This window comes from Heterocephalus glaber, unplaced genomic scaffold (genome assembly GCF_053883595.1).
Source record: "Heterocephalus glaber isolate CG9 unplaced genomic scaffold, H.glaber_assembly_v1.0 deba00001606, whole genome shotgun sequence".
Classification (NCBI taxonomy): Eukaryota; Metazoa; Chordata; class Mammalia; order Rodentia; family Bathyergidae; genus Heterocephalus; species Heterocephalus glaber.
Window position 1 is genome coordinate 39,767,059 of NW_028258377.1, and position 13,123 is coordinate 39,780,181.

Sequence of the window (13,123 nt, forward strand, 5' to 3'; positions counted from 1 at the left end):
AAGAGCCCAGCAGAATGATTTAAAACCTTTTGAGTTTGGCCAGAGAGGAAACTTCAGTGAGGGTGAGGCCTGCAAAAATAGAACAGAGGAGAACTTGGTTGCCGAAAAGATTAACATTAAAAAGCCAAGAATTTAGGAAAAGGACAATAGAAAAGTTGGCCTGAGAGCATCACAAGAAGCAACAGAACTACACGTTTTGCAGTCTCAAAATTACAGAAGTGAGGGCCAGGGATTTAGCGCAGTGGTTCCAGCTCATGCCTCACAAGTGCAAGGTCCCGAGTTCGATCCCCGGTACCAAAAGAAAAAAAATTGCAAAAGTGAAAGGCTTTGCTTTGAGAACAGAGCCTCGGAGCACTATGTCCCAGAATGTCAGCTGCCCCCGAAAGTTGTTCCTCAGGATTCGAACTCTATAGCCAAGGGAAGCTTAGCTCCTGCTCCAGCTGGCAGCAGACCTTGGCATCATCCACATGGTGCTGGTTTTAGGCACATGCAGAATCCAAGAATTGTGTGGTCAAGAAGGCTCCACCCAGATTTCAGAAGGCCTGGGAGGCCAGGCAGTGTGCCCCTGAGAGGGCAGTGTGTGAAGCTGAGTGTGAAGCTGAAGGTGCAGTGGAGACCCCAGAAGGTTGAAGACAGGAGTATGGATCATCTGAGGAAAGCTGCAAGGAGGGAGCAGAACCAGCCCAAAAGAGAAGCTATGGGAACCATAACCATCTGCAGCCATAGAGGCGGGGCCTCCCAAGCCCTTTGAAGTTCACAATTTGCCACAGATTGCTGGTGATTGCTGGTGATGCTGGAAGTGGAATTACAGGATTTAATGTTTGCCCTGCTGGGTTTTGGACTTCCTTTGGTGCCATTCTTTTGTATCCCTTTTTGTAACTTTTGGAATGGAAATGTCTATCTCGTGCCATTGAATGTTGGAAGTGTTTAACTTCCTTTTCATTTGTGCCTTGCCTTAAATCTCAGCAGAGACTATGGACTTGGACTTTTCAGCAGTGCTGAAACTGTTAGGACTTTGGCAACTCTTGGAGATGGACTAAATGCTTTTTTGCACGACGAGATTTGCATGAGTCTTTGGGGAGCCAGGGTGGAATGTAATGGCTTTTGTTTAGATGTCCCTCCAAACTTCATGCTTTTGTAGAGATGCCTGAATCTAGAATGTGTGATTGATTCATGGTGGTGCTAGGCCCCAAGGGCACTAGGATTAAGGGCATGAGTGCTACCTGCCCTAAGTAGTCTGAATAAGATAAAAGGGACAGAAAGATGCTGGTAAGGTTCCTTGTTGCTTTTGCTGTCTTCCAGCACCATGAACTGTTGCCCCTCTGCCGTCTTGCCTTGGAGCCGGCCAATTATGGACTGAAACCTCTACAAACTATGAGCCAAATAAACCCCTTCCCCCCTTTAACTTTGAGTGGGGGTATTTTATCTCAGCAATGAAAGAAAAGTAACTGAGATACTCAGCCTCTAGGGTCCTGGGATCACACAGGCATGTGCCACCACACCTGACCTTCTTGATATTCTGGAGACATGATATTGTTAAGTAACCAGCAATTTAGACTCATGCACTAACATACCTGGACAGAAAACTGAAAGTGCATTTTTAGTGAAGAATTATATATTGTGCTATTTTCAGAAAGTTTTTTAAAAGTTGAAATATATTTGCTTCCACTTATCTGTGATTGTAGTATATAGCTTCTCATAGTCTTTCTGTTGAAGCCTCTAGCCAACTTATGTGTGTTTTCCCTTACATTTATCTTTCTCATATGTGTATACCAAAAAATGGCTTGCAGAGCCCATACACATTTATTAGCTAAAGAGTGTTGTTAAGGAATGAACTGGAATTCACATTTGTTGTCCCTAATTTCAGTACTTACTGACATGTATTATAGCATTAAAAAAGGAAAAAATTCCACCCAGATCAGATTAGATGGGAGGTTTTCCCTCTAGGTCAAAATGTGTCCCTAAACTTAACCACCTTAGGGTGGCTTTTTAGGCTAGACAAATTAGATAAACTCTTCGTCTTCATCTGAACCTGGTTCTCTCTGGGGATTGTGAATTCTGGTACCCTCCAGTATACCTATATTTATATGTGAGTTGAACATACATGTAACCATAATTGATGTTTTAAAATCAACAGTCATATTTTATCTTGGTTTCTTTTTTTTTCTTTTTTTTGGTACCGGGGATCGAACTCAGGTCCTTGTGCTTGCGCAGCAGGTGGCGAAACCACTGAGCTAAATCCCTGGCCCTTATCTTGGTTTCTGTACTTTAACGGCATAAATTCCTAATTTGAATTAAGATATTGGGTGTTGAATTCTAAATTTTGTTCTATCTTTAAGGTATGTCATTCTTGCTTCTCTTTACACTAGAATTTCTTTGTTTCATAGAACAATTACTTGAGTTTATGCACCAGCTCCCTGCTTTTGCAAACATGACCATGTCAGTAAGGAGAGAGCTCTGCTCAGTGATGATTTTTGAAGTGGTGGAGCAAGCTGGAGCTGTTATTCTTGAAGATGGGCAAGAGGTAGGTTAGCAGATAAATGTCATGCATTCATTCATTCATTCATTCATTTATTATTTATTTATTGGTACCGGGGATCGAACTCAGGACCTTATGCTCTCGAGGCAGGTGTAGTGTGTCACATATTATTTAATATGGGTACTAATTTTTATTAATTATACTTTTAGAAGAATTTAATTACCATAAACTTAAATAAATCTTGACTTTTAAAATTTAAATTATCTTAAATAAATTTCTGGGTTTAGGGTAGTCATAATTTCTGAAGAGATAAGATTTTGGGTTTCTTTATCTTAAATTTGATTTCCTAGCAATGGACTTTAGGCAGAATAGATACTCAATAAATAATAGTCATTAAATCAGATGTTTTTATTTCTCAAGTATGCACTTTTTCTATATTATACCTTTTTTAAAAAGAAGAGGGAAGCATCTTGCTAACAGTGCCTCCTAGTGGACCGTGGCCACTTGAGATATTTATGTGGTAGTTTTGTTTAAAAATTGTCAGAAGGGGGCCTGGGATTTAGTTCAGCGGTGCCACCACCTGTCCCGCAAGCGCCAGGAGCCAAGTTCGATCCCCGGTACCAAAAAAAAAAAAAAATGGTCAGAAGGCATCTTGTAGGTAGGTATAGAAATGATGTAAAGGGATTGCAAGGAAATTAGGAAATGCTTCACTGTTTTTGGTATCAAATTAGTAAAGATTAATGCTGAGCTGTTAATTACTGGGCATTGTTATTTACAAATTGATATAGGTCATTTAGAAACTTTTAACCACTCCTAAAATGGCCATAACAAGCTTCTATTATAGGACTACTATATTAACAAAATGAGTTACTATATATGAATGTGCCTAGAATCCAAAATATTCACAGCCTCTGACCTGTTGTTTGACTTAGTGTTTCTCCTGAGGACATTGGTAAAAAAAAAAAACACCTCAATCATATCAAAAGATGTTCATTCCAGTATATTTATAATAGTAAAAATTGGATGTGACCAACATATAATCTGAGAAAAGGCAACAATTACTACACCAAATCATTATATGGCATAAGGTATATTATACAGATTCTCCAATTATTTCATTTTATTTTTCTTTTTTATACTGCTAGGGATGGATCCAGGGGGGTTGAACATGCTAGACAAGTGCTCTACCACTGAGCTGCTGGTCTAGCTCTCAAATTATTTTATGGAAAGTTCTTTGAGGTCAGGGGCCTTCTCTCTCGCATTGTTTACATATTTTCTTCTTATATCCTAGAATACTTTTGACATATAGGATATGTTCCCTCAAAAGTTTGATGAATAAATGAACACAGTATTAAATTTGTTTAAAAAGGCAGGATAATGCAAGTATATCAACAATTTTAAATAATAATTGGCAAGAAGTAAACTAATCTTTTACCAGTGTATACAGTAGGATTTTAAATGATTTTTACTTTCTTCTCCATAAGATTTTATATTCTTTTAATTTTCTGCAGTTCTGCCAGCAAAAATTTGTGTGTCAGTTTTGTATGAGGTGCTGCTTTAAACACAGCAATACAGTAATAGGAAAAATCAGAAATAGTCTCTTGTCTCAAGTAGTTTATGTCATACACAAGTTCAACAGTGAATGTATTATATAACTAAAATAACCAAAAAAGTGAAATTTTGAAAAATGTTTTGTTGCCGCTGGTAATCTTTGATAAGCTGCCAATCCTGGATTTTCCTTATATCACATTAAAATTATTGAAAGTTGGGCTAATAAAAGGGGTGGGCTATTAAATGAGGAAAAAATAGTCTTTTGTTCATACACATTAGATCTTTAAAAATATATCTCACTGTAGGATCAGATACTTCCATATAAATGAAAGCAATGTCTTTTCAACATTAGGAGAAATTTTGAATGTTTTATTTTGTTAAATTTAGACTTTTACTAGTCTTTCTCAATCATTAGCTTTTTTTCTTTTTTTGAATGATTATTCAACAGTGCCAGGCATTGTTGTAGGCATGTATTTAGAAACTCATTTTGTTAACTTAGTAAGTAGTCCTATAATAGAAACTGTTGTGGTGGTGAAACTGAGGTCTAGATGGGGTTATATAACTTGCCAAAAGTTACCTAGCTAGTTAGTGGCAGGATATGGATTAAGATTCCAAAGGTATTGTATTTGCCTCCAAGAATCTGGCCAATTATGAAAGTCCCTAATTTTCTTTGCTGACTAAAATAAGAGTAAAAGGGCCCAGAATTTAGCTGAGTGGTTCTGCCACCTGCCACGCAACCACAAGGTCCCGAGTTCGATACCTGGTACTAAAAAAAAAAAAAGAATAAAATAAACTTCAGTAATTTTCATAGACAAGGCAAAAGAACTATTGACAGAGAACTTAACAATATAGAACTAGATCTGCTTTTTTTTAAAATCATGCAAGTTATATATTTTGATAGATTCTTACTAACATTAGCTGTTTTTTAAAAGACTCTTAAAACTTTTTTTTTTCTATAGCTTGACTCTTGGTATGTGATTTTGAACGGCACTGTAGAAATTAGTCATCCAGATGGAAAAGTTGAAAATCTCTTTATGGGAAATAGTTTTGGAATTACTCCCACTCTGGATAAGCAGTACATGCATGGAATTGTCAGGACTAAAGTAGATGATTGTCAGGTAAGGTCTCTTCATTCAAATACTCTTGCTTGTTTAATTTTAAATGGCTGTGCCTGTTTTTTATATTTTTTTCCCCTCAAAATAACGGCTTTGTTTGAGAATTAGGAATTTTAGTAGCTAGATAATTAATAAAGGAAACTAGATTTTATATCTGCATCACATATTTGCAGAATTTAACAAGCTTTACGTTCTTAAGAGAATGTGCCAAATAAATTCTAGTTTGTTAAGCTTTTATGTGACAGCCAACTCAGAGTCTTTTTTGTTTTAAACAAAAGAAAGAAATAGGAACTTAGTTGTTTGTTTCTAACTTACTCCTGCTTTGCAATTAGTGTCAGTTTGGGAAGAAGTAGATACTTCTGCATTTGGAGCAGAATTCAAACAGTTGACTTTTTTGATCTCTTAGTGCACAAATTGTTTCACCTTGATTTTTATTAAGGATTAAAGGAATTGAATGAAAAAGAACTGATGCCACTTGATTTTTTGCCTTTGTGCTCTGCCTTTGTGTAGAGTGATGTACTTATGTACTATAGGTTCATTAATTGTCCTCATGTTGTTCTTGGGCAGTTTGTGTGCATAGCCCAGCGGGATTATTGGAGAATTTTAAATCATGTGGAAAAAAATACCCATAAAGTTGAGGAAGAGGGAGAAATTGTTATGGTACATGAGCACCGGGAGTTAGACCGGAGTGGAACGAGGAAAGGACACATTGTAATCAAGGTGAGTGTTTTTATTTATTACTTTCGATAGAGTAGGGCTTTTTTTTCTTTTTTAAATAGAGCTTTTTATCTGACTTTAAAAAGAAATTGAGCCACTTTTTTTAAGTAGAGCAAGATACTTGACTACAGTAGTATATTGAAATCTAATTTAAATTAAAAAATTGGTTTTTTTGCCTTTGTCTAGCTGAGGTGTACACATTTTAATGATGAAAGGTGACTTATTGTCGTGTAGTGTCAGCATTGTAAGATATTATTTAAGAATATATTGGTTAATATTTTCTTCCTCAGGGCCGGGGATTTAGCTCAGTGGTTCTGCCATCTGGCTCACAAACGCAAGGACTTGAGTTCGATCCCTGGTACGAAAAAAAATATTTTCTTCCTCAGATGTATTTTATAATTCATTGATAGTGGAGATTTGGTCTCATTTACATGTAGAAATAACAGAAAATCAAAGACTAGCCACAAAGGCATAAGGAGTCCTAGATTAAGATGCAGAGCCCTTGCTGCATCTCTGTAGCATTGAAAATAGGGCTTCTCCCTCAAATCTCCCTTTTCTTTTCTGAAAATGGAGTAGTGCAGAAGGGCTTTATTAGGGCTAAATGATGTAAATCAAAAACAAAACAATTATGGAGTCTTGAGTATTGATCCCTATAGTATATTGGTTTCTCTTCTAATCTTCCCCTCCCTTACTCCTCGCCTTCTTTTTTTTGGGTACCGGGGATCGAACTTGGGTGCTTGCACTTCGGAGTGAGGTGACGGAACCACTGAGCTGAATCCCTGGCCCTCTTTTTTTTTTTTTTTTTAATAAATTTTATTCTATTTTATCCCATTCCCCCTCTTTGCTTTCTGTCTTGTCTCTGGATATAAAACAGAGCAATTACAGGTAGAAGAGAAGAGATAAATAAATGCATAACTTTTTCTTTTCAAACTAGTCTTGATTGCAAGATAAGTATGTTATTCTTTGTTATAGATTGAGCAGTTTAATAGTGAAGAAAATAAATCAGAGAGATATCTAAATCTGATGTCTTACCCATCTGTGCCTTGGTATTCAGGCTTTTCCTCAGCACTGTCTTTCTTTTCCCTAACTGATTAGTGTAGGCTTTGTATATAAAAACAGATGAAGAGATAAGTAGACTGCCATAGGTTAACACATTTTTTTTTTTTTAAAACAGGGTCTCACTATATACTTCAGGCTGGGCTTGAACTCACTGTGTTGCCCAGGCTGCCTCAAACTCACAAGCGTCCTCTTGCCTCACCCTCCCGAGTGCTGGGATTACAGGCCTGTGGCACCCATCACACATGGCACATTTTTCAAAAATGTCAATTCATTCATCTCTTTCTGGGGACTGTTTTTTTTAATAATTGCAAAATTACTGGAAAGTTGCAGGAACAGTACAGCGAACTCAGTCAGAGTCCCCTCTTTTTTTTTTTTTTTTTTGGTACCGGGGATCGAATCTCTGTCCTTGCTCTTGCGCAGCAGGTGGCGAAACCACTGAGCTAAATCCCCGGCCCATTTTTTATTTTTTTTAAAACAGGGTCTCACTGTATAGTTCAGGCTGACCTCAAAGTCCTGCCTCGGCTTCCTGAGTTCTGGGATTACAGGCATGCGCCCTACACCCTAGTCCCCTATCTTTAATATTTCATTGCATTTACTCCATTATCACTCTTTCAGAATCATATGATAGTAAGCAACTTGTACTGTACAAAAAGAGACATTGAGGCTCTAGTAGCAAGTTGTAGGGCCGAGGATTTAGCTCAGTGGTTCCGCTGCCTGCCTCGAAAGCATAAGGACCTGAGTTCGACCCCCAGTACCAAAAAAAAAAAAACAAGATGTACAGAACGGTTTAAAAAAAAAAGTCATAAGTCCAGTCATTAAACAAAGAATATCTGTGCTTGGATCTGTCCAGTGTTTCTTCATTATCATACTGAAGGCATTCCTCCCTGGGAGGAATTCCACCAGGATGGTGATGAGCTCTCCTCGCTGCATCACCTCTGGCAGCATGGGTGTTGATCTGTCCAGCCACTGCTGAAGTTAACCTTGGTGGCCTAGTCCTGCCGATGCCTATCCACAGGGCCGCTCCACTGTGAAGTCGCCATTGGACTTTTTGTTATGACGCATGCGTGGCAGAGAGATGCGTGAAAATGTCAATATACAGCTTCCAGTTTATGGTAACAACTAGGTTTAAACCATTACCCACCAGTTTTTATTGCTGTTCAGTACTTCTGCCTGAAATGGTGATGCCCTGTTTCTATAATGTCTTCTGTATTTATTACTCTCACTCTGTAAGGGTAAGCTTTCCTTGTATTAATTTATTTGTATTAGCTAACTCATCTGTTGTATTCCCTTACCATATTATTCTTAATGCTCAAATTGTCTAACGTTTGGCCTGGGAGACCTTCAGGCTGATTCCTGCATTCTTTTGACGTCCTTCTTTGAGTACTTCCTTATTACCTGGCATATAATAAAGCTCAACATGAACTTTTTCTTTGTGCTCTAGCTTTGGAATCAGCCATTTCTCTGAAGAGTTCATGATCCTTCCAGTGGAAGAATAGCGTTTATATACCAAGATCTGGGTACTCACTATATTTATTGCTGCTGAGATAGTGTTCTTTTTAGATCCCCTAATCAGACAGAGCTAGGAAATATAATATGTAACAACCATGAGTTCATACTAATCCTTCACCTTGCAGTGCTTTACTACAGAAGTTTTCTCTAACGTTTTCTTGTGTTTGTAAATACCTTCTCCAGAAGCTGCTGTTGTTGTACTTTATTTGCTTATTTGTCGATTGTGATCAGTCTCTACCATGCCCCTATAACTACACCAGCCATCTCTTTTGCCTGCTACCATTATGTGCAACTTGTCTCCAAAGATTCTACCTCTTTGGTTGCTAGTGAGCACATTGGTGACATGCCCTACATGATTATGGGGCTCATCTGTAGAAAGTTTTCAGTGTCTAGTGTAGTCTTCCGTGGGTTTAGCCAATCAGAATGTAGACTGTCTTTCATGCAGACCAGTTCCTACCCCTGACTTCGCTGTGTATGATCTAAGAACCAGATTTAAGTGACCCAAAACAGTGAATGATCTGAATAATAAACCCAGTTCATACTCTTAGGCTCAGAGTGTTTTGGAGGGTAGGAGAAGAGGAGTAATGGACAGTGTCCTTGTCGCTTAAGCAGGTTATATCAAAAGCCTTACTTCTGTCTTCCTTCTAGAGAAAAAATGTATATACTTTGTTAGCAGGGAGTATCTTTTTATAAAAATATAAATTCTCAGAGTAGTACATTTTTAGCATTAATGTATGTTTACTGTACATTTTTTTTTTTTTTTGGTACCAGGGATCGAACTTGGGACCTTGCGCTTGCCAGGCAGGTGGCGAAACCACTGAGCTAAATCCCTGGCTACTGTACCGTTAATTATGAACAGAGAATTGTTCAGATGAATGGAACAAGTTGAACTTTTGGGCTATAGCAACACTTAGTGTCTGTATTAGGCTTAACATCTGGTTTATTTTTTTGTTTTATTTTTTGTTTGTTTCTGTATATGTGCTACATACGAAAAATCACAAAGGCTGGTTGGTGAATGTTGACATTGATTCAGAAGCTCAAAGAAGAGCAATGAGAAATGTTTATACTTCCTTTTATAAATTGGGAGACAGGCAAGCATTTTAAACTCTGAATGTAAAAGCTATTGTAGGACACTTGGTTCCTCCTAAGATGGTGAACCAGCAGGGAGAAACTATAGAAGAGGAAATACAGTAATCTATTCAAGGAAGTAATAACAGTAAAACTGGCTATCTTGTGTGACCTATTGTTCCTATAGCCTGGGGTAGAAGAAAATTTTAACTGGATTAAACTTGGATGAAAGCTTGTTTTTTGTCTTCTCATTTTTTTTCTTTCCTTATTTAACTCCCATTTCCTCCTCCTTTTGTCTTGGACAATCATTACATGCCCCCTGTTTTAACAGAGGTGGCTGACAGAGGATAAATCAAAGGCCCTTCTGTGATGAAATGACAGTGGAACCAGGTATAGCTGAGTAATGCTTCTGGGTACTTACTCCTCTCTCCCTTTTCTCACTCTAAACCTCTGGGTGCTGCTGAATTACAGACTAAAGAGACTGCCTGCTCCCAGTACTAAGGATCTGAAAGGGAAACTCTACTCTGGGGACTAGTTTTAAGGGAATATCTACAGAGGAGTTATTTGAATCGCAAGCTATTTGTTTATTTCCTAATCCTTTCTATCCTTGTATTTTTAGGCAACACCTGAGCGTCTCATCATGCATTTAATAGAAGAACATTCTATTGTGGACCCAACTTATATAGAAGATTTTCTGTTGACTTACAGGACATTTCTTGAAAGTCCTTTGGATGTTGGAATCAAGCTATTAGAATGGTTTAAGATTGACAGTTTGAGAGATAAGGTTAGTTTTTATAAAGGACATGAAAGTGATTTAAACATTTAAATTTTACTAATGAGACCTTTTGCAGTTGATAGGTTTGTTTGTTTGTTTGGTGTTTTGTTTTGTTTTTGTTTTTTTGGCGGTACCAGGGATGAACTCAGGACCTCAGGACCTTCCACTTGTGAAGCAGGTGGGCCGCCACTGAGCTAAATCCCTGGCCCTTTGTTTGTTGGTTTTCATTCAGTTTATTTTTTAAGACAAGGTCCCTGGATGTAGTTTAGGCTGGTTTTGAGCTCATTATGTACCCGAGGCTGGCCTCAAACTCATGGAGATCCTCCTGCTTCAGCCTCCCAAATGCTGGGATTATAGATGTGTGCCACCACACCCAGCTTGATGGTCAATTTTTTTGTGTATGTGCTGGGAATCGAACTTGGGACCTTGCACTTGTGAGGCAGGCAGGCAGCGGCACCACTGAGCTAAACCCCCGGCCCTTGATTGTTAATTTTAATAACAATTCAGTTCACCTAAAAAATGAATGTTAGCATAGATACATCTCTTCTTACTTATTTAGGACAGAATGGCCTGTTAAAAGTGGACATGATCGGGCTCAGTGGTTCTGGCGTCTGCCTCGCATGTGCAAGGTCCCAAGTTCAATCCGTGCTGCCAAAAAAAACAAAAAAAGTGGACATGGGCCATGGTACAGCAATGCAGAAATCATGATAGCTGCATGATAGTATTTTGTAATTTTACTAATATATTGGGTTGTTTCTGGAAATTAATAAAACATTTTATTGTTGATTACTAATTTATAGAGTAGTCCCCAGAGAAATTATTTTCAACCTCAGATTAAGGAATATCTTAATTTTTATGAATTACAGACTTTACAGGCATTTGTTAAACCCTAATTTCTCCTGTGTCTATGTCAAATCTTCCTTTATGTAATTTTTTTCATTAAACATCCTTTGGTGTTTTAAATAGATATTATTTTATGGAGTACTTTTGAATGTTTAATGGGAAGACTAGTAATACCTCATCAAACTGATGGGAAGTAAGATGTTTTAAGAAAGTAAAAAATAGGATCTCAATTTCCAACTATCTTTCTCAGTTGCATTTTATGAGGAAATATGATGGATATTGGTAATTAGAACGCTGCGGTGTCAGAAACAACAGGCTTGCCCCCTCCCCCTTTGGAATCAAATATAGTTATTTCAGTTGCTGAGAAATAAAGGCATTTTAGAGAGTGAACAAATTTAGCAATAATCAGCCATATGCAAAAGAATAAAATTGGACCCATTTAGTATATATAAGAATTTGCACAAAATGGATCAAAGGGCTAAATATAAAAGCCAAAACTATGACGCTCATGAAAGAAAAGATGGGAATAATTCTTCGTGACCCGAAATTTGGCAGTGATTATTCTAATACGGTACCCAAAGCAAAAGCAAAAGAAAATAAATTGGACCTCATCAAAATTAAAATCTTTTGTGCCTGAAAGGACACGATCAAGAAACCCAAGACAAGGGCCGGGGATTTGGCTCAGTGGTTTCACTGCCTGCCTAGCAAGCTCAAGGACCCGAGTTCGATCCCCGGTACCAAGAAAAAAAAAGAAACCCAAGACAACACATTAAATGACAGAATATATTTGCAAATCACTTAACATTTGTTAATCTTTAACTCTTTTTTTAAATTAGTGGAGCAAAGTGACCAGCTTACCCTTTAAAAATTGTCAGTATTGTCTAGGGCAGCCATACCACCCTGAACAGCTCCAATCTCATCTAAAATTTGTCAGTATTTTGTTACAATTTTTTTTTTTTTTCCTGGAACCCAGGGATCTAACTCAGGACCTTGCTTTGCCAGGTAGGCTTGGTGCCAGGCACTGAGCTACATCTCCGGCCCTTTTGTTACAGTTTTTATTATTAAACATGTTCTTGGGTATAGAAACACTTTAGTATGATCTTTGATTGATATGATCGCCTGCATTTATAATAGAAGTTTAGGGCCAGGGACATAGCTTAGTGGTGCCAGCACTGCCTGGCAAGTGCAAGGTCCTGAGTTTGATCCCCAGTACTGAAAGAAAAAAAATAGAAGCTTATATTTTAAGATGTATCGTCCTTTGTACTTCTTACGTTTTAGTACACAAGAAAACTTTTATCTTCTTTGAGTGTAGAGTCCTACCTCTGTTACTTGTGTATCCAAGGAAGCAGAAATTCAAACTGAACAGTGAAAGGAGCCTTGATTTTGAAGGGAAGTAGTTGGACGTGGGGCTAGCCGTAGAGCTCAGTTACTCCTTAGTTTTCAACATGCTTTTGAAGTCTACTTTGCAGAAAGAATGCCTCTCATAAACACTTGCTACCTTCTCTGTGTTTCCACAGGTGACACGGATTGTATTATTGTGGGTAAATAATCATTTTAATGATTTTGAAGGTGATCCTGCCATGACTCGATTTCTAGAGGAATTTGAAAAAAATCTGGAGGATACAGTAAGGCTCAAAAGATTTTATCATTTTTAAAATTTGGAGTCCTCCCTACCTCTCAGCAAGAACAGCAGCTCAGAAGAACAACAACTTTCATTTTTTTAGTGTCTTGTCCGTTCATTCTGAAAGCTTTCAGATCTGTCCTGCAGACCTTTGTTTTCCTCTGCCATCTCAACCCAAACAAATCTTCTCCTCCCAACTCTTTCATTTCTGTTTAAGACTAATAACATTGTTATCTTTTAGTTTCCTAGGCTTATAAATAGTAGGCTTGTATATGGGACGCCCTTTCTTTTTTCCTTGAATTCAGTAGCCGAGATGTCCAGTCAGTTTCTAAAGTTCTCCCTCTCCATGGCTTAGGCATACACATATACATATCTGCTTATGATCT

General features: G+C 37.8%; 1 protein-coding gene across 17 annotated transcripts in view; it reads left to right on the forward strand.

Annotated features, from left to right (window-relative positions):
• Nucleotides 1–13,123, forward strand: part of Rapgef6 (Rap guanine nucleotide exchange factor 6) — a 204,555-nt gene that overhangs the window by 122,588 nt on the left and 68,844 nt on the right. For all 17 annotated transcript variants that reach the window (XM_087194559.1, XM_004836642.4, XM_004836640.3 and 14 more), the window contains 5 exons: nt 2,388–2,524; nt 4,990–5,148; nt 5,713–5,865; nt 10,118–10,282; nt 12,634–12,741. In XM_087194559.1, coding sequence (XP_087050685.1) covers nt 2,388–2,524; nt 4,990–5,148; nt 5,713–5,865; nt 10,118–10,282; nt 12,634–12,741 — 722 coding nt within the window. The remainder of the gene's footprint in view (nt 1–2,387; nt 2,525–4,989; nt 5,149–5,712; nt 5,866–10,117; nt 10,283–12,633; nt 12,742–13,123) is intronic.